Raw genomic sequence first — 22,506 nt, 5'->3', positions numbered from 1 at the left:
TAGGTCTCAGCTTTATAGTAATGCATGCAATACATTTTTTTCAACTTTACACAATCAATATTCATAAGAAATCACAATTCTCTGTCTGTCTGTCTGTCTGTCTGTCTGTCTGTCTCTCTCTCTCTCTCTCTCTCTCTCTCTCTCTCTCTCTCTCTCTCTCTCTCTCTCTCTCTCTCTCTCTCTGTGCGTGCGTGTGTGTAAAAGCAGGATATTCAAGCTCAGTTGACGAAGAGATCCTTGACAAAATGTCTTTGGACTGAATGTGTACCTCAACAACTTAAATATTCTGTTGTTAATCTGCTTTCGTAGAAGAAATGTGTAGAAATTAATTTTCCCGTAGAAAATAATTCATTAATGAAGTTCAGAACTTTCTTAATATATTGCTTTATAAATGAATTTTGTGTGCTAATTATTAACTGGAACATCGATTTAGCAAGACAAGCGTTCGTTATGTTGTCAGTTTAACGTAGATCGAGGAGTGAACTTTCTTATCGCATTCCGTTTATATCTCGATCGCAGACAAATAAGCATTTAAACTACTTTATTTCTCAAACTCCACCAGTAATGATGTCTCCGTTTTTCTTACTGATTTCTGTTCTGCCAGCGGTGTTATGCAGAGCGACCACTCCTGCCCCTTGCTGTATAGGCCAACAGTTCTCCGCTACCATTGATGAAACCGGAGGACGGCCTGATCCAAATACGGGAGGTAAATTCATTGATGTAAGTTGGATTATCTTTGCGTAAATTCAAAACTGTAACCGATACTTTTACGTATGCATGGTGCAAGGATTGGGCACCATCGTATAAACTATATAATTTGAACATGTTTAGTAATTAATCTTTGTGAACATAGACAGTTGTTTTAAATATTGTTAGCTGATTGATGGAAATTTATAGTTATTGTGAACATCCGCCTGTCAAAACCAGATTTTACAAGCATGCACTCACTTTGAAGTTAAAAAAAAAAGTTTCTAATTTCCACGTGCGCATGGTAGTTAGGGATGATTTACTGTTCATTTTTGTGCGAATCTTTTTATCGCTCCGAATATTAGAATTGCCCACTTCCTTTGAATTTCCATACGCTTGATTTTAACAGCAATCACTTTTTCTGCAATTTGACTACACCAACAAGAGGACATATGTGGAGGGAACCACTAAGGTGGGCGACACCATGTACCCGTACAAGGTCGTCAACGACTACGCAGCGGTGAGTTTTACCCTTTTATCTGTATTAAGCCCCGAGAGAAAGACTATATTTATAGATGTTCACATTGTCTCAATGTGCACTTGATATGTTGATACTTTACCCAGGAAAGGATGTTGTGTTACTCTATAAAATTCGATATCAATATTTTATAATCATTCACCATCCCATACACGCAATGAATTTTGCGAAATGCGTATACATTGGGAAGGTTTCCGGAAGAAAATAATGGAAATGTATTTCTTAGGAAATAGATGTCTATTTCAAAAACCTCATTAGTATATGACGAAGTGTAATCACATGATCAAATCTTGTGAAGCCTGACGAAGGTGCTGTATGCAGAATATAAGACAGTACTTTTGTTTATTCCAGAACCAAACTTATTCTTTAGTGAACGGGGCGTGTTATACAGTAGGAGCACCTTCATTTCCTCTCCAGGACCCTTGTCAACTCAGTAAGTACTCAAACTCAAAATCACTTGTCAACTCAGTAAGTACTCAAACTCAAAATCACTTATCAACTCAGTAAGTATTCAAACTCAAAAACACTTGTCAACTCAGTAAGTACTCAAACTCAAAAACATTTGTCAACTCAGTAAGTACTCAAACTCAAAAACATTTGTCAACTCAGTAAGTACTCAAACTCAAAAACACTTGTCAACTCAGTAAGTACTGAAACTCAGATAATGTCAGATCTATGGGCACTATAAATATTTATTGTATTTGAACATTGTGAGCACTATAAATATTTATTGTATTTGAACATTGTGAGCACTATAAATATTTATTGTATTTGAACATTGTGAGCACTATAAATATTTATTGTATTTGAACATTGTGAGCACTATAAATATTTATTGTATTTGAACATTGTGAGCACTATAAATATTTATTGTATTTGAACATTGTGAGCACTATAAATATTTTTTGTATTTGAACATTGTGGGCACTATAGATATTTTTTATGTTTGAACATTGTGAGCACTATAAATATTTATTGTATTTGAGCATTGTGGGCACTATAGATATTGTTTATGTTTGAACATTGTGAGCACTATAAATATTTATTGTATTTGAACATTGTGAGCACTATAAATATTTATTGTATTTGAACATTGTGAGCACTATAAATATTTATTGTATTTGAACATTGTGAGCACTATAAATATTTATTGTATTTGAACATTGTGAGCACTATAAATATTTATTGTATTTGAGCATTGTGAGCACTATATATATTTATTGTATTTGAGCATTGTGAGCACTATAAATATTTATTGTATTTGAACATGGTGGGCACTATAGATATTGTTTATGTTTGAACATTGTGAGCACTATAAATATTTATTGTATTTGAACATTTTGAGCACTATAAATATTTATTGTATTTGAACATTGTGAGCACTATAAATATTTATTGTATTTGAACATTGTGAGCACTATAAATATTTATTGTATTTGAACATTGTGAGCACTATAAATATTTATTGTATTTGAACATTGTGAGCACTATAAATATTTTTTGTATTTGAACATTGTGGGCACTATAGATATTTTTTATGTTTGAACATTGTGAGCACTATAAATATTTATTGTATTTGAGCATGGTGGGCACTATAGATATTGTTTATGTTTGAACATTGTGAGCACTATAAATATTTATTGTATTTGAACATTGTGAGCACTATAAATATTTATTGTATTTGAACATTGTGAGCACTATAAATATTTATTGTATTTGAACATTGTGAGCACTATAAATATTTATTGTATTTGAGCATTGTGAGCACTATATATATTTATTGTATTTGAGCATTGTGAGCACTATAAATATTTATTGTATTTGAACATGGTGGGCACTATAGATATTGTTTATGTTTGAACATTGTGAGCACTATAAATATTGTTTATGTTTGAACAGCTCACGCTCGGTTTGTAGGCACTATAGATATATTTTATATTTGAACAGCTCACGCCCGGTTTGTAGGCACTATAGATATATATTTTTATTTGAACAGCTCACGCCCGGTTTGTAGGCACTATAGATATTTTTTTTATTTGAACAGCTCACGCCCGGTTTGTAGGCACTATAGATTTTTTTTTATTATTTGAACAGCTCACGCCCGGTTCGTTGAATCGTCACAGCTGGGCTCCCCCGCTCATCACATTACCGTCAACACCTTTGCATTGGATACGCCCGGATTCAGTGTCAAGGCCGTTCTGACCGCGGACGGAACCTGTACCCCTGTCATGGAGTCCCTTGTCGGCGATATTGGAGGAGGTAAATAAAAACTAGGGTTACGTTAGGTCCCGATCAAAGGTAGGGGTGGGGGCGGAACCAGGATTTTATCCGAGATAGAGAGGAGGCCAAACACAACATCTGAATTCCACTTCAGCATGTTCAGGATGAACAATGTGTTTAATTGTAGGTTTCTAATTTAGAGGAACAATCTGGACCCCAATTGCTGATACAGCAGGTGTTCTCTAAGTTTAAAGATATCGAGATTTCATTTCCACAAATTGAAAACCAATATTGTGACACAGAGATGCTTCACTGTCAGTCTTATGGTGAATAGTGATTGCTCTTCTGACGTCATTGTAGGACAGTTTATCAAACACGTATTACAATATTTCATATATACATGACTTTTTTTCACAGTACCGCAGCAGCTGACCTTGTTCTTCTCCAATTACACCCGAGGAATTACGAAGGCCTCCGTGTTCACCTTTGACAGATCAACGTGTGGGCCCGTGCCAAGTGCACCAACATCTTAATAAAGTCTTATCAGCCTATTCCTATATTGTCATTTATTGTTAACGACACTTGCTTCAAACAAACTTTTTTTAAAAATATTAAAATTGAAATTTAATGTTTTAGAGTAAACTGAATACAATATACCATATGGAATGTAATTTATTCCCACGATTTCTCAACTAAGTCCAAAACAGAGTGCAAAATATGCATAAAGTTATATAGGGAGAGGTAATTTATTCCAACTTTTTAACAGAAAATTATGAATCCCTTATTTTTAAGGAAATGTACTAATTACAGTCAAACTAAGTAAACATCAAATCACGCATCCATTTTTTAACAAGATGTGTTTGTGAAACACAAATGCCCCCGAAGATGGCCAAGGTCACAAGAACAAATATCTTGGTACCAGTAGAAAGATCTTGTCACAAGAATTAAATGCTCATATACAATATGAAAGCTCTAATATTTACCATTTAGAAGTTATGACCAAATGGCAATGTCAATTTTTTTTAAAGTGGGTCAAATGTCAAGGTCAAAAGGTTTAGTACCAACGGAAAGGTTTTGTCACAAGGAATACTCATGTGAAATATCAAAGCTCTAGCACTTACTGTTCAAAAGTTATTAGCAAGGTTAAAGTTTCAGACAGAATTACAGAATGACAGACAGGACAAAAACAATATATCCCCGATCTTCGATCTCGGGGGCATAAAAATATCAAGTGTCTTTAACAGTTTAAAGAAATGGGTTTTTTTTAAACAATATCCTAGAGAGGACAGTCCCTTCCTTGAAGATAGGAATTGCCGATTCGTATACATATAACTTTAATGTCATACGTCAATCAATTTGTGCCGCGCTCACGGAACTTTTCTACATAGTCAATTGACCAATCACGGCAAAGCGCTAATGAAACTTATCTACATGCGACTAAATTACCATATTTTCTCTGGTCCCCACCCCTAGCCACCCTGTTTTTACTTTAAAGTGGGAACGAAGTGGAGGGGGCGGGAACCAGACTATATTTTCATCCGTTCCAGAATGTAAAAATAATCTTCGTGTCATAGCGTCGATTCCCTCAACATAAAGAGACTGGTCACTATAAACAAATGCTTTGTTTGTTACGGGATTTGGATCATCTGTTCGAGGGGGCACCTACGATATACCGTAGGGGCTTGCAATCTATCGCTTAAACTGTTTGTTGTCACGTCTTTGGAGAATTTTGTACAAAAAATAAAATCAAATAATAATCAGATATACATTCAAAGTATATTTATTAAATCAGTTTATATAAATAAAATAATTAGATATACATGTACATTCAAAATATATTTATCAAATCAGTTTATATAAATAAAATAATTAGATATACATTCAAAGTATATTTATCAAATCAGTTTATATAAATAAAATAATTAGATATACATTCAAAGTATATTTATTAAATCAGTTTATATAAATAAAATAACAATTAGATATACATTCAAAGTATATTTATTAAATCAGTTTATATCAATAAAATAATAATTAGATATACATTCAAAGTATATTTATTAAATCAGTTTATATCAATAAAGTAATAATTAGATATACATTCAAAGTATATTTATTAAATCAGTTTATATCAATAAAATAATAATTAGATATGCATTCAAAGTATATTTATTAAATCAGTTTATATCAATAAAATAATAATTAGATATACATTCAAAGTATATTTATTAAATCAGTTTATATCAATAAAATAATAATTAGATATACATTCAAAGTATATTTATTAAATCAGTTTATATCAATAAAATAATAATTAGATATGCATTCAAAGTATATTTATTGAATCAGTTTCTATCAATAAAATAATAATAATTAGATAAGGGAGAGGACAACATAGCTCTCAGACATCTTGTAATGTATGTATTATTCTTCTGGTCATGTATTATTGAATATTTTAAATACTTTTCGATAGGGAATTCTATTACCTTTAAGGAATGGTTCGTCCCTGGAGGCCTGAAGTTCCGAAAAATTTAAAGGAATTTTGCTCAGGTAACTCAGCAAAGCGATCTGTTTCGCCTGTGTAGTTACCAAAAGAAAGACAAATGTTGACCAGCAGTTCTGTCATTAGATGTACCACTGAGACGGACATCCAGGATATTTCCGATTAAAAAAGACCAATAAGAAAAAAGAAATAATAATAGCCAAAGTAACATTGTACTGTAAATAAAGAGCTAAAGTGTCCTCTCTTTGATTTCAAATGAAATGCTCAAATTTACTAATTATAATTTTTTAAAGGTCCAAAATGAGTATTAAGGAGTCCACATCAGAATTCTTCAGCTCCAATATTGAGGTATTTTTCTAGTCGCTCCATTTCTTTGTGAGCGCCCTCAATCTTCCTCTTAGTAAGGGCTTCCTCCCTGTTCTGATGTGCCCTATCCTGTTTCAGGGCTTGCGTTTTCTCCTGAGTTTCTGAGAAAAAAGAACAACAAAGTGCTAATTTTTCAATCAATAAATATCAAATGATATGCAACATTAAATTCTTATTCATCTACCTCTCCATTTCTCAAATTCCTCCTTCTTATTGTCAGTGATTCGGGGCGGTGGCATTTTTGGTGTATCTTCAGCAATGAAAGTAAGACCAAAGGCCACTCCGCCTTTCTTTTCTACTATATCCTCCGTAACCATTTCACTGCGTAATTTTTCGTAGACCTCCATTTCCTCTTTCATGACTCCTATCTTATTGTTTCTAGCGATACAACTCTGAAAGACGCCCATGATGTTTGCTGACTAGCTGTATCTAACCACAACAAATGCTATTGTGACGACATAATGACGACATTTGATTATGACATTAACTTTATTGTAACGTCATGTTACGATATTTTTACATTCACATTTTTACATTCCTCTTTTGAAATCGACATTGCTTTCACCAAAGACAATGAATACATGTTTCTTGCAAACTAGTTCGATCCAGTTTTTCTAGTACCACCTGTCCTCTTAATCTTCCCCAAATATGGTGCGTCGTCAAGGTCAAAGGGTGTAATGGCTGTCCAGTTAAAGTAACAAATGATATGATATGTTAATGCTTAAATCTAGCTCATATTTTTTTAAAATGCATAAAAATATAAATATAAACAATAAAATGTCTTTCTTTGTTGTTTTATTGGCTGATGGATGTAGCACTTATTGCAGAAAAAATCTTACGGCTTATGATTTTTTTTTTTTTTTTTTTTTTTTTTTTTGCGTAAGCAATGGAGGCATTTTATTGTTTAAATGTATTGCAATATTCTCAATAAGAATTAATTTTTTTCTTTTCTTTTTAAGGTAACTCCATACTCGCAGTTTTATCTGATACAAGTTTTAAAAGTTTGTTTATTTCCATTCATTAGAGTTAAAACTAACAAATTATGAAATAAAATACATAGGTCATCACACTTTTTAAGATGCGAGACACGCATAAACCGAATCATATATCAGAGACAGAAAATTGCAATTTTCCTTAAACAGCGTTTTAAAATTTCATACAAACTGGTTATGACGATATAATAGCATTCATAACAATTTCATGACACTGTATCTTCACAAAAATATACAAAATGTCTGTAAAAAATAAAGCAAATCTATTGCATAATAGACTTAATAAAGAAATCAATAAAAACAGAGTTATTGCCCTTGGATTCAATATTTTAAAACGTACCATTGATTATTCATCTATAACTTAGACTTTTGAAATAGATTATTATTAACAAGATTTTTTACAATATCTATTGGAAAAGACTCTAACAAAATTTATGTTCCGATCATGTATAAATCTAAAAAAAAAAATCATTGATTTTGCAAACTCTGATGACATCACAGGAGGGTGGAATTACTTTAAGTGAGAAAATATATGGCCCTCATCATTTGCCTCTGCAATAATTGTGTCATCGGTGTGATACAAGGTTAAACTATTGAAATGATTGATATAAGTCAGGAATGGGTAGAATTTTAATCAGGAGTCTATTTGACAATTAATATCATGCAATCATGCAATATGATTATTTCATAATTGATGATGTCAGCATACCCCGCATCTATCTTATTGCGTTTAGATATAACTCAATGGGTTGATCATCCCTCAGGAGGATGTGTCAGTATTTTGAAAATTTTGTTTTATTTTTCGAATTCCAAGATGGTATTTATGGCGCACCAAATTAACATATTTACATTTGCCAATGCACTTCCTTATATGACAGTACTAATGAAATCGATGTTCAATTTCGTATGACATGAATTTGGTCACGTGATCAGTTTGTTCTTGCGTATGAATACAATCACCGCTTCAAAAGTCAGTTCCTGTATTTTCACCTGGGTTCTTGCTTATGCAATGCAGTGGGGGATTTAGACCCCCCCCCCCCCCCACTCTCGTCACAAATTTAGATAACAGAAATAGTGCGAGTAAAATTCCAGATCGGCACCCAAAATGGCTGAGTATTTTGGCTAATACTTGCCTTTCACCCCCACCCCCCTTCGTAAAACCTGGATCCGCCACTGCAATGATATCATAACAGAAACAAACGCAACAGGATATTTATACAGATTTTATTTTGTAAACAAACAAGAATTTCATCAATTTATAAAAGAGAAACATTAAACATATCATTCTGTTGTTTCATTTTATACAGTTTAAATACCGTCTTCAACTTCTGCATGGCGATTTTATAAAGTTCTATGATATTGGAAGCGAAGACATGTAGACAGAGTTATAAGCCTATTTACTTTATGATGATAAGTTAACCTGTTGTTTCCTGGCAACTTCCATCACGGCTATGACTCGGCATGATCATAAGCAAGACTGGTTTCGAGGCTCGAAAAATTTAGATGTTCATGTCAGGGTACCGGTGCGAGTCTTCATTAAAATCCTACAACAGAAATTTCTCAAGTGAACAAAAACTCCGTCAGTTCGTTTTTATTTTCTTTTACACACACTGAAGGTAAATAAAAGACGCAACCTACCTGCACTTTGTCTAAATCTGTCCTACTGTCTTGAATCGTCTCCTGCATGGCTACGTTTACCGCAAGTCCTAACGATGAACATACCGTTGTTTCTTTCCAAAAACCCGACTAAGATCTTAACGTTAACTTGACCCATCATATCCACCATCAATTCTCTCAGATCCTTTGAATTTCTGTCGAAATCTGTGATCAACAAGCGTTTTCAACTTAGTAAGCTAGACCGACACCAGTTTCTCCATCGCTGATCGCGACCAAATCACATCACAGATGTAGTTTACTCCGCTCTTCTTGTCGTCATTTCAGTTAACTTTACGCTCTAAATTACCTTTATTTTACACATGTTTCGTCTTTTTTTTAACACTTTCAATTAAATATCTCTATCTTATATTCTCTTTTATATTGTTCCCACAGGCACTCGACGTTTTAAATATCTATAATAAAAAAAAAATTGTCTTCCCGTAAACATAATACATGTATTGACAAGGTATACCACGCCGCCATCTTGGTTTTCGTTTTTACCAGCTTGACAATTTCGGCGAAAAGTTCGATATAATACAATAATTAGAACCCTACCGTCTAGCAACAACTCTGTCAATATCTTATCTCTCGCATCGTTATGGAAAACTTGAAATAATGTCCATTGATCAGATATAATCAAGCATCAACTATCGTCTACTGCTCCTCAAAATGCGATAACTCCTGATCTAGGGACGGAAGTTGACATCATTATGCAAATGAGAATTCCCTAGCTAATGTACCCACTGACGCTTGTGCAGGGGGGGGGGGGGGGCACTGAATGCAGGGTAGTTGCAGTCCTGCAAACAATAAAACTCGGCACAATTGTGTGGTTTCGGGACAGGCTGGCACGGGAAATTTAGTAAATCTATTACATTACCAAATAACATTGGGAATGTTCATGACCCCCCCCCCCCCTCCCTCCTGCTTCGACTCCAACCCACGTTTTGTCACCCATTGTGACAACACTGAAAATTTACAAATAAGCAGGACAGGACATTTGGATGTATAAATGTTACTGTGTACGTTTGAGAGTATACCCACGTGTAGGCGAGCGTGCGTGTGTGTGTGAATTCAATTTTGAAGTTTTCTTATTACGTTATGAAATTTACTTTCAACAGAAACGAATGCATGAATAAGTGAAGTTATCATGTTTAACGTTTAAAAAAATAAATTAAGTATGTATTAATTGAATAATGTTCAAGATCTATTACCTCGCTCACTAGAACATATTTACGGCTAATTATAATATTTACTATTTTTAATTTTATCGACCAATGAAAAAAGGGCTATCCCAAAATTATGTCTACGTACGTCCACCTTTCAGCGATTTCTCGCATTTGAGAAGCAGTAGACGATGTTTGACGGTCGATTATAGCCGATAAATGGACTTTATTTCCAGTTCACCATGACGATGCGAGAGGTATGACCTTCACAGAGTTGCTTCTAAACGGTAGGGTTCTAATTATTGTATTATATCGAACTTTTCGCCGAAATTTTCAAGCGATGCAGCTGGTAAAAACGAAAACCAAGATGGCGGCGTGGTATACCTTGTCAATATTATGTTTACAGGAAGACAATTTTTTTTTATTATAGATATTTAAAACGTCGAGTGCCTGTGATTGTTCCTAATTTTTTATTCGATAAAACTCTAACGAACTATATTTTGTGTTCTACGATCGTTATTTTGCTACATAATCATGGAAGCTCGGTAAGAACACAAATCAAAATAGAAAATATAAATATAAGAAATAAAATATCATTTTTGAATGTTATTGGGATATGACATGAAGTTGGTACGTGATCAAATCTACTATAACGCCCTTCGGGCGTTATAGGATTTGATCACGTGACCAAATTCATGTCATATCCCAACAACATTAAAAAATGATATCTTATTTCTTAAATAAACTCAAATAATTGAAGATATCTTTAATTATTTGAAAATATCATCAATTCGTTTGATGCACACAACAATTCAATCAAAGATCTCTTCAAATGAATTGATGCTTGATATACACATTAATTCAGTTCACGCGCGCAATAATTAAATTATTGCTCAAAAAAAAAAAGATAGAAGTTTTCTTTCATTGAATTGTTGACGTACGCATATGAAATCGTGATAAATAATTTAAAATATATTCAATTGAATTAAAGAGATCATCACATCACTTATATGGAGTTCCTAATTAAATTTTGCGAGCAATAATTCCACCACATTGATGCGCTTATTGATCAAATGAATTGATGGGAGCAATAGTTGATTTGAGGCGAGCATCAATTTATGTCCTTTCATTTGAACAAATCTAAATCTTCTTTACCAAAGGATGCTTTGTGTCAAGTTTGATTTGAAATTATCTGATTGGTTTTAGTCAGTAGACAATATTTTTATGCGTTTTTATAATTGTCGCTACTTTGTTATTATCTCTTGCGCACAATAATTCTAATTGATGACATTTTCAAATAATTGTAGACATCTTCAATCAATTGAGTTTATAATATATATATATATATATATATATATATATATATATATATATATATATATATATATATAATCCAAATAGAAAGAGTTGATATCACACAGTCAAAATAATTCAATAAAAAAGCAGGAAAACATGCAGTTCCAAAATATATTTAAATCACTATTCCTCGTAAAATATATTTTGGAACTGCATATTTTCCTGCTTTTTAATTGATATATATATATATATATATATATATATATATATATATATATATATATATATATATTCTTTTCTTTTGGTATCGGGGTAGAATAAAGTCAAAAAATAAAATCCAGTACTTAAGAAATTAATTTTATTTTTGAAAACACAAATCGAAATGAAAGGATACCGATTTATATCGTCATATAATTTCAAAAGTGAAAATCATTTTTTATAAGTTTCATTCGATCAGATAGACGTACTATATTTATCAAGATTCATACGCACATTGGCTGACAACTGGCTAACTGTCATGAGGAAATGGCCACTAATTCATTTTATATAGATATCAAAGGCAAACACATTTGGAAAGTAAATATTCTTACCTGGCATCAATCAGAAACTACAAACAGAAGAGTTAATGCAACTTCTGTTGATTTTTATTTTGGTTTGAAGGAGCAAACATTTTCTTCTGCGATATGAGAAACAAGAGAGGGGTTTGATATGGAAAGAATCTTTTTCTCCTAACCGTTCTTTAATGAATGAGAGGAATCTTTCTATGTAATATACATCTCCTTTCTCCAAAGCCTTTCTGTGCAAAATAAAATATACTGAATGAACATCCCCCCTCTATTTTTGCCTCTGTTAGATTGAAAGCTAGGAAATGAGCCCATGTTGTAGCGAATTCAGGATTTTAAAGATTGGGCAAAAATCTTTTTTTAATTCCTTATCAAGAATTTTAGACAATTGTTAAAGATATTGGCAAGTCATCTTCTCCGACGACCCCCCCCCCTAAAAACGATGTTACATGCCTGTAAATAGCATTGTATTTTCAGAAATTTAATGACTACGGATAGGAACAGTGCAAATGTACTGCATGGTCTGTCTTTGCATACAAAGCAAACTGACCTGTGACCTAAAACAACGTCACAGAGAGATAACCCAGAACTAGTGAGACGTGAAAACGAACGACCCTACACACTCGTGGTCTCCTCATGGCTGGTCATGGTCACTTAGATAGGAGATTCATCTTCGTGCACTAGAAATCAACACAACTACACAAATTCTTATAATTTTTGTCAGCTTAGTAAAAATGGAAAACCAAATATATAGTAGAGATTTATGCCAGATTTAGAAGGTCTGACGATTTTTCACCATATACCATGATGGATCACCCGGGGCTACGCGATACAGTGACAATACAGATTAGTTGAACTTGATCAAAAATAATTTGCAATTGCTCATCGCTGCATGATTTAGTTTTTGTATATATTACTAATTTACAGATTGATTAAAAAATAAAAATATGCATATGCATGAATATGACAATTTGTTGATAGAATTGTATCTTGTTGCGATTTCTGTAAGTCATCAGATGAGTTAGAATTGAAACAAATTTTTATAACCAGGAATAGTAACCAGGTTGAAGTTAGCAGCGCCCGCCATGATAGTTTGTAGACGTTCGTAGACCCTGAGGAATAATCTGAATATGACAATTAAACGTTCAACTCTCTGTTAATACTAGACTCCAGCAAGATTGACAACGAAGTAAGGTTATTGACAGTGTAAAGCTATGAAATTTGAATAGTTAGTAGCAGCTGTCTACACGTATTACGCGCCAACAAAATATTACGTAATTTTGCTTAAACCATGGCGTCTAAAAAAATTAGTAAAACCTCACGCGATAACATTTCACAAAAAGTATAACATTTGTTTGCATTTATCACCTTTTTGGGTTTTGTTTTTTTCACACTAAGAAACCAGACAGTGTTTCTACTGTTAACTGAGAGAAATTCAGGTCACCATGTTACTACACCTTCTACGGTACTCAGAACTTTTCAAAACAAATCATGAATTTCTTATCAGTTTCTTAGTACACTTCACTTTGAGAGTTCAACATTGCTCCATAAACTTATTTGTATCCATAATGTCGTTGACACACAAAGCCTTTATCCTGGTACTTCTGAACTACTGGCAGATTTTCACATCAAAATGCACCCTTGGAACAGATACACGATGCTGCGTTCCGACTAACTTCCGGTGTAAAATGGATGTCACGGGTGGTTTCCTTACCAACGATGGCCCACATTATGTTGACGTAGGTGTTAATTAACATGTCTACCGATTTTTATTCTAATTTCGTATCATAAGCATTGACTAGTATCTGGGATGATAGTCCAAGCAGACATATCGATGTTGATTTCAACCAGTCGCGGTAGTCCAGCGGTTTATAAAGCGATCGCTTTGTAACCGGAAGTTATGGGTTCGATTCTCGATCCCGACGCTTAACATAGCGATTGAACAATCGCTATGTTAAGCGTCGGGATAAGACTCCGGCATTAGAAATGAAAGTCACAGGACTTGAGGTAGCTCACTACACTAAAACTTATACTCTGTATGACACCACATCACCACGTCACAAGATGGCGATTTGAATGTTTTGTGAAATTATTTTTATCGATCGATTTGTTTGTCTATCATCGTAGCTCAGTGGTTAAAGTATTGGGCTGATGAACCGCAGATATCAAGTTCAAATCCCCCGGAGTCTTTTGTTCATATGTGTTGAAGTAATTTTTTTTGAAAATGTTTTTATCCAAATTTGTATATTCTATGCCTTTTTGGCATATGTACTTATAGTATATCATCATATCTTTTATAATTAAATCAATTCGTACTGATTTGAGAAACTATTTCTGGGTGTAGTGAGCCACCTTAAAGACATGTATTGGACGTTGTTGCGATAAAGAACCCTCCTTGTTATAGCCCTGAGTGTCACGAATACCGGTAGGTCAAAATTTGTACTACTTCACCTACAGCCTGTGACGTCAGTCATTATGACTGAAAAATTCTCAGAAAGGATGTAAAACAACAACTAAACTATATTGATGCTACAGAGTTGAAACAACATAAAGGCGTTGCTTTCAGATCGACAACGATGTTTTGATACGTTTAATTCAATTGTAGAGCCAAATGTCGCTGTACTTTGATTACGTCACAGAAAGGACGAGGACTGAGACTGCTGTCACACTTCCGAATGGAGCAACCTTCACGCACACGGAAATAGCCGATTTTGCGAAGGTATCATTATCAGCCGCCAGGAGGCGGGCGATTATTAGTCTTCCGTGAAAGACTGTAAATATGGTTGAAATTTCTTTCTGTCTCCGGTTTATTTTATTTTTTTCTCAATTGTGACAAGTGGAAAATATATGACGAGAAAATTTGAGCATCTAATTAAATTATTTTTCACTGTTTTCTTGAGGTTGCAGCAAATTAATGATACTTCTGGTTTTCAGTACAAATACACTGTCCATGTTAAGGTCATACTTGTAAAAACAAAACAAAAAACTTATTAGATATACAGTGGTTTCTAGACATTGTTTTTAAAAGCTCTATTTAAGATCTATGACTATGAGATTTCACATTTTGATATAACCATGTTTCTTTCTAAAAGCATTTAAGAAAAATAATTTCTTGGTATGAAATCTGCAAGTTTAAAAATGCCTGTAGTGATTAGCGTCATCAAGTTTAAAGCTTTCGGAACAAGCGTGCTATTTCCCTAATGCCTTAATACATCTCGTGTACATTTGAAAGCTTTTATTCTGCATTATTGTCATTGTATGGTACTGGAATCAAATTTCTCTCACGTTTCTGATAACTGATTAATCACATGTTTATATATTAATATTGCGTATTAACTATTTCAGATGGCTAAAACTATTAAAGAGGGCTAAAGCAAATTACAAATTCATTTTGAATTTCATTTATGTTTTTGTTAGAAATGTTTTATACATCCTTTTTATGATTATTTATTCTACGAATGTGTTATTGTTATTTCTATAAACACTTTAAGGGCAATGGGAAATTATCTATTCAAAATGTACACAATGCACTTTAAATCTGTCAAAATGAACTGCGACCGACTGCAGGGAAAGTTTCTAAAGGTCTGCAATGAAAACCTCTCGTGCCTCTAAAATAGTCTTTATGACATTAATAGTTTTGACGCATGCGTCAAGAATTTTCCTTGTTGTTAAATGTGTTGATGACTCACTAATTATTTATGCTTAGCACAGGGTATAGTAACGAATTTCAATTTTAGATCGTATGTTCTTTTCAGCACAAAGTGCTCAAAGTAGATGGCAACCACTGTGTTGAAAGTCATATGAATGCCACCATTCAAGAGCAGTGTATCTCTGGTAAGATTAATTTTCACACACACACACACACACACACACACACACACACACACTTGAGTAAGAATTATTCCATCACTATACATCTATTTATATAGCTGATGCAACACTGATGTCCTCTGGTTACATTGGATCTCCTGAGAACCCACTAAATATACAGACATGGCGTTACTCTATTCCCGGAACTGATATCGTTAATTACCGGATGTTGACGGAGACCTCTCCCGGGAACTGTATTCCCGTGCTGCAGGCAGAACATGGATTTCTGAATGGAGGTATTTAGTATACAATTACAGATACCGATTTTGTCATCTTAAATGGTGGGAGGGTACATAACCGCTTCTAGATGTAGACATACATAGTCACATTATGTGATCACTGGGTATACTAATATACTACTCAAAATTTGATAAGGATCACTAGGTTATATGTGTTTAATATACCACTAACATAACAAAAGACAAATTTGACTCAGAAACGTGGTTACTCAGGTTATGAATAAAAATTCATGAACGGCATGAACTTTTATCAATACGGAATGCTTGAAATCTGATAACAACACCAAAAGGCATTTCATTACAAAAAGTTAACAGCAAACCAGAGAAAGAATTACACAGTTTTTGGGGATAGTCCATCATTACACTTAGTCGATGAAGTGTCAATACCGGGTATGGCCTCCCCCTGCATCAATGACGGCTTGACAACGCGAGCCATGCTGTCAATAAGCACCCGGATGTTTCAAATGGGAAGGTTGTTCCACTCTTCCACGAGGGCGTTAATTTCCGAGCTCTGCCAAAGTCGTGGGTTGTGCTCTACGGCGTGAAAGGGCAACCTGCAGCATGTTCCATACATGCTCAATCGGGTTCAAGTCCGGCGAGCGCGCTGGCCAGTCCATACGGACAATTGTCTCCTGCTGAAGGTACTGCTCCACCACCCTGGTGCGATGAGGACGGGCGTTATCATCCATCAGGATGAACTCAGGGCCAACAGCACCAGCGTAGGGTCTGACGTAAACTTCGAGGATCTCATCCCGGTACCGCACCCCCTTCATTGTTCCTCTCTCCAGGACATGAAGATCTGTTCTTCCATCCCTACTGATTCCACCCCAGACCATGATGGAACAACCACCATAACAGTCATGTTCATTGATGTTAGCATCATGGAAACGTTCACGTTGTCGTCGCCACACTCGGTGCCTTCTGTCTGTAAAGTTCAAATAATACCTGGACTCATCGGTGAACAGAACTTAAACCCAATCGTTCTGTGTCCAAGTGACATGATCTTCAGCCAAGTCCAATCGCTCCCGCCGGTGTCGAACAGTCAGAGGGACTCGAACACATGCCCTTCTCGAAATGAGACCTGCATTGTGAGGCCGATTCCGTATCGTCTAAGTGGACACATTCACCCCCGAGGCGTTCAGGGGGTCGTTACGTAGGCTGGTTGCTGTCCAGAAGGGATGGCGTCGTGCCTGAATAGCCACAAAATGGTCTTGGCGTTGGGTTGTCGACCTCTGACGACCACCCCCATGTCGGTGTGCTGCTGTACCAAAAGTTTGCTGTCGGTTCCAGGCCCTGTGTACAACGCTCTGGCTGACGTTTAGTGCATTTGCAATGTCACGTTGTGAATAGCCAGCGTCAAGCATTCCAATACATCTGCCCAGTTGTTCTGTCGTCAGGCGACGCCTTACACGTTGAGGGGGCATTGTATTGATAAACGTTGTGTAAACACTCAAGTGAGTTTGAAATTTTAGAAAGAATCAGACAACGATGCCTGAGTGAAAATCGTGCAAAGGTAGCAAAAGCATAAACTGTGATGAGAAACGCATTTCCCATGGCAGGAAATGCACGTGCAAGTTTGTTGAAGACGTTTTTGATTTCACTTGGACACAACATTGCCAGTTATGCAGTTAATAATTTTTTAAACAGAAAAATATCTATGATCCTTATCAAATTTTGAGTAGTATATAATAAAAATGATACATATATTCAAATGATTTTAACACATCCTTTCGCTACAAGTTGGAAGTCTACGAATATTGTGTGTTCTCCGATGTTATCGATGTTAGAATGGAAAATCAACATAGTGAACAGTGATTAAATTCATCATCCTATAAATAATACAAAATCTAGAGTAGGGTAAACACGGGCCCCTGAAAACACCAGAGATGGATCAGGAGTCTAGGCGGAGTAAACATACACTGCTAACCGGTCACACCCATCGTGAGACCTTCGTCTTTAATCAGTAAAACGGAGTAATTAGTAGCCATTATCAGTATGTAAATTGGTATGAAATACGTCAGACAACATTCAGCCAGTTTGTATTTGCAAATTCGACCTTTATTTGTAATCAAGATTAGTATAACCACCATAAAGTTTGCAAATTACCCATGTTAAATGAGACAGTTGAAAGTCATTTAGCATTAACTTCCGTATCGAATCAGTTGAGAGACATAAACACAAAATACAGATGACAATAGAATATGTATGCGAAGCTGGCGATGGAAAAGCGGAAATCATCCCGTTTCTCATCAAGTTAAGTTGTTAGTTTGCCGTTAATGTCTGTGTTTATTAAAATATGTTGATGTTAAAATATGTTGATATTAAAATATCCAAATGTGAAGCAGATGGGAAAATCTCTGTGGTGTCTATTATTTTATATGGAATCGATTTATGAAAAGGTGAAGATAAAGAACAGTGATAAATCTCATAACTCCTATAAGCAATGCAAAATAGGCAGTTGGACAAACACGGACCCCTGGGACACACCAGAGGTAGGATCAGATGCCTAGGAGGAGTAAGCATCCATTCTTGACCGGAGTTATCCGTAATAAAAATCAGTGTGCCAAGAATGGCCTAACAATCGGCATGAAACACGTCAGACAGCATTTGATTCAATGATAGGTTGTAATGACGAACTAGATCGTTATAACGACCATATGATTTTCGAAATGCTGACTTTAAACGAGACTGTTGAAACCCCTGTAACATCAACTTGTTTGTCAGCAGCCTGCCTCGATTTAAAAAGCTGACCATACGCAGAACAAGCTCTTGTGTATCGAATCAGTTGAGAGATATGAACACCATATGCAGGTGATAATGGAATATTGGTACATAAATATGGGAAGTTAACGTTGGATAAACTGAAATCATCCCGTTTGTCATAAACTTCAGTTGTTAGTTTGCCGTTAATATCTACATTCAATAAAATATCCAAGTATGAAGCAGAAGTGGACAACTCTGTGGTGTCTTTTATTTCGAGGTCACAGGAATATATCGAATCAACATATGAATAAAAGTTATTATTTTCATTTTTTTTATTGGTGTTGCAATATTTATTTCCGTATGAATATATACACTATTATACATGTATATGAATATACATGTATGATGACAAAACATACGTATACATTATTGATGTCAAGCATAAATATATGGTAAACATACATGTATCTAGATCTTTGAAATCATATTTAATATCACATTATCCCATAATCATCTTGGCCTATATATATATATTTTGTGTCGCTTTCAGAGAGAGAGAGAGAGAGAGAGAGAGAGAGAGAGAGAGAGAGAGATCATCAATAATAAATGACCATTTGAAAGTTATTATTGTTAATAGATAAAATATATCTAAATGTCGAATTGAATGCCACAGCAAGATATTTTTTCTTCTAGCGTAGAAGTGTTTTAATAAATTCTGCTTCATAGGAATGCAAAGTGAAGATAACGAACAGTGATCAATCTCATAACTCCTACAAGCAATACAAAATAGATAGTTGGGCAAACACGGACCCCTGGACACACCAGAGGTGGGATCAGGTGCCTAGGAGGAGTAAGCATCCCCTGTTGACCGGTCACACCCGCCGTGAGCCCTATATCCTGATCAGGTAAACGGAGTTATCCGCAGTCAAAATCAGTGTGCCAAGAACGGCTTAACAATCGGTATGAAACACGTCAGACAGCATTTGACCCAATGCGAGGTTGTACTGACGAACTAGATCGTCATAACGACCATAGAATTTGCGAAATGCTGACTTCAATCGAGACTGTTGAAATATAAGAACAGGCTAGCTAACAAAGGAACACAATTCGTGCCCTTGGGAATTCCAACAGACTGTTTGAAGACTTATCACCAAAGACCACGAAGATATTGTCAATAAGGAACTCTAGCATATTTTTTTTATTTCAACTTCAGAGTAGTTGTGCATGGAATCAGAGTGGTGTTTAACAAAGTAATTTTTTTGGATGAATTCTCACTAGATATAAACATTTGCGTTTTCCACTTTTGTTGAAAAGCAACTGTCTCTGATGTCAAAAAGTCTAGTCTTTAATTTATCGTGAGGAATGGTCGTGTAAAGTGTTGAAAAGTCATACGTTTTGATGTTGTTGATTTGAGAAAAAGTTTTCCGATTTCAAATCTTTAGAATTTTTTAGAATCCACATTTGATTGTCACCACTTCTGGCATATGTAGTCGCACAGTAAGTTTGAATTTTCTCCTTCACAGCTGTTAATATTTTCGTGAGGAGCAAAGATAGGGGCTTGGTAGAGCACTTACTGGATTCAACAGTGTATCTTTGTTTGTAAGGTTTTTATGTAGTTTAGAGCCATATTCATTCGACCCATTGACCGGGATATTAAATCCGTGGCCGAGTGGTTAGCGCATCTTGCTCAAAATCACACGGCCTCTCAACTCTGTCGGCTCGGGTTCGAATCCCGATCGCGCCGGTAAGTGAGAAAGTTTCCCATTTACTTTCGGAAGGTCGGTGGTCTCTTCCAAGGTACATTGTATCTGGGTTCTCTCTTCCACCAATAAAAACTGGGCGCCACCAGATAACTGAATTATTGTTGAGTGTGGCAGAAAACATCAACCAACCAACCAACCAACCAATCTAAACTGAAGCATGGTTTTGAAGAATTTCATTTTTGAAAGGGCAGTTGGAGTATAAATATGATTACCAGAAGTGGAATAAATGCCAAGTTTGTTAAAAATACAGTTGTAATAATGAGCTTTACAAACAAAGACAATGTTGTTACAAGCTTTGTGAGCTGGAACCAAAACATATTCCTCATGTAACCTATCTAATTCTTTTATCACTTCTGCATCCTATGCATATAAGCCCAGATCCAAACTATGGATTATATACTGTAGCCCAACTTTAATTCGCGATAATTTTGTTTTGCTATTTACCGGTGATGTACTGGTTCACGGCGACTAATTTTCTTAAAAAAAAAAATTATTTATATTTTCTTTATATGTGTAGCTTATTCATCGATGGCTTACACCATTTCTGACGTACATCTTGACGACGCTCCCGCCGCGCTGTTTGATTCGCCACCACACATCTGTCGCAAACCATAAGATTCCCGGTAACTGAATATAAATCACTCATTCTCATAAACACAATACTTCCTTTGAATTTATCAAGCGTATGATTCAATTGCATAGTTACTCTGTGGTTTAGGTATATATTATTTTGCAGGTGGATGGTGAAGCCATGAACTTTCTATAATCTCTCAGCCATCACTTGACTGTATAGGGCCTTTTACAATTTACAATGTTACTTTCAATTAAAGGAGGAAAGACAATTATTATTTTATTCATTTATAAGACGCAAAATTACATATAGTTCCTATGCGCTGTACAATATTTGTGCTAATAATCAATGATAATATACTAATAAAAGACCTGCAAGAGCTATAAAGGAAATGATAAAACAATAGAAAGAGTTCAAATAAAACATGGTAGTAAAATGACAAAGTGGTTGACTTTGACTTGAGAAGATACAATTGGCATACAGGTATTCATATGTTGGATCAAAATTCAGTTTGGCAGAGCTTGCACATGGAATCCTTGATACTGCACTGCATTTCACATTCACATTGCATATTCACGCTTGAACAAGAGTGTTTTAGGTTCTTGTGGAATGCTCCATGAGCTTCAAGCTCTCGAAGTTCCAGTGACAGTTTATTCCACAATTGTGCACCTAGTGTTTTTATGGCTCTTGCACCGTATTTGTTTGATGATTTCTTCACTACCAGTTTCCATTGGTCGGATGATGATCTCAAGGTCCTATGTGGCTGGTAAACAGGACATAACTCTCTCATGTATGCTGGTGCTGAGAAAGAGTGCAGTGACTTATGTATGGTTTTCAGCACTTTAAACACAACACGTTGCTTTACAGGCAGCCAGTGTAGTTGTTGAAGTACCAGCAAAATACTAGTATGTTGTCTGTAGCATGTTCTTGTGAGACAACGTGCAGCGTTGTTCTGAGCCACTTGTAGTCGGTGCATGGGGCGGTCGGTCATGCCAAGCAGGAGGGCATTGTGATAGTCAAGGTGGGATATGACTGTTGCATTGATGACGTTCGCTAACGCTTCCTGGGTGAGATGGTGTTTCACCTTGGATATTCTCCTGATGTTGAAGTACACCTTCCTTACCACGGAGCTGACTTGTATTTCCATTGATAAGGTGGTGTCCAGGGCAGCACTGAGGTTTTAACAGTAGACTTAGGTGTCAATATTGCCTCACCAATCTTCAGACGGATATCCTTCACACACCACTGGTTGTGGGCACTAGCAACCACCATTATCTAAGTTTTTCCATTGTTTAGTTTAAGTTTGTTCACAGTCATCCAAGTTCGGACACTCGCTATGCATTCTTCCATAATGTTGACTTGATAGGTCCGCATGG

The 22,506-nt window shown here is 35.3% G+C and overlaps 3 protein-coding genes and 1 long non-coding RNA gene across 5 annotated transcripts; 2 read left to right on the top strand and 2 right to left on the bottom strand.

The window, feature by feature from the left end:
- The first annotated feature begins 112 nt into the window (after positions 1-112).
- On the top strand, positions 113-3,996 carry LOC125672036 (uncharacterized). The gene is made up of 5 exons (XM_048908094.2): positions 113-720; positions 1,097-1,207; positions 1,577-1,658; positions 3,320-3,484; positions 3,863-3,996. The coding sequence occupies exons 1-5, from the start codon at positions 565-567 to the stop codon at positions 3,976-3,978; spliced, it is 630 nt and encodes a 209-aa protein (XP_048764051.2). The 5' UTR covers positions 113-564; the 3' UTR covers positions 3,979-3,996.
- A 1,960-nt stretch (positions 3,997-5,956) lies between these two features.
- On the bottom strand, positions 5,957-6,982 carry LOC125670630 (uncharacterized). The gene is made up of 2 exons (XM_048905918.2): positions 6,499-6,982; positions 5,957-6,415 (listed from the first exon to the last, which is right to left on the bottom strand). The coding sequence occupies exons 1-2, from the start codon at positions 6,719-6,721 to the stop codon at positions 6,270-6,272; spliced, it is 369 nt and encodes a 122-aa protein (XP_048761875.1). The 5' UTR covers positions 6,722-6,982; the 3' UTR covers positions 5,957-6,269.
- Positions 6,983-8,514: 1,532 nt separating this feature from the next.
- On the bottom strand, positions 8,515-9,238 carry LOC125671159 (uncharacterized). Its single transcript, XR_007368528.2, has 2 exons — positions 8,945-9,238; positions 8,515-8,850 (listed from the first exon to the last, which is right to left on the bottom strand). It is a non-coding gene; the product is annotated as an uncharacterized LOC125671159 (long non-coding RNA).
- Positions 9,239-13,491: 4,253 nt separating this feature from the next.
- On the top strand, positions 13,492-21,401 carry LOC125672269 (uncharacterized). Of its 2 annotated transcripts, none has more exons than XM_048908471.2 (6): positions 13,492-13,723; positions 14,590-14,703; positions 15,740-15,818; positions 15,914-16,090; positions 21,077-21,182; positions 21,296-21,401. In XM_048908471.2, the coding sequence occupies exons 1-5, from the start codon at positions 13,553-13,555 to the stop codon at positions 21,172-21,174; spliced, it is 639 nt and encodes a 212-aa protein (XP_048764428.1). In that variant the 5' UTR covers positions 13,492-13,552; the 3' UTR covers positions 21,175-21,182; positions 21,296-21,401. The 2 variants fall into 2 exon arrangements, with proteins under 2 accessions (XP_048764428.1, XP_048764429.1); XM_048908472.2 differs by lacking the exon at positions 13,492-13,723 and adding an exon at positions 14,391-14,409.
- The last annotated feature ends 1,105 nt before the right edge of the window (positions 21,402-22,506 follow it).

This window comes from Ostrea edulis, chromosome 4, assembly GCF_947568905.1.
Source record: "Ostrea edulis chromosome 4, xbOstEdul1.1, whole genome shotgun sequence".
In the NCBI taxonomy this organism is placed as follows: Eukaryota; Metazoa; Mollusca; class Bivalvia; order Ostreida; family Ostreidae; genus Ostrea; species Ostrea edulis.
This window is presented reverse-complemented; position numbering and strand designations above follow the sequence as displayed.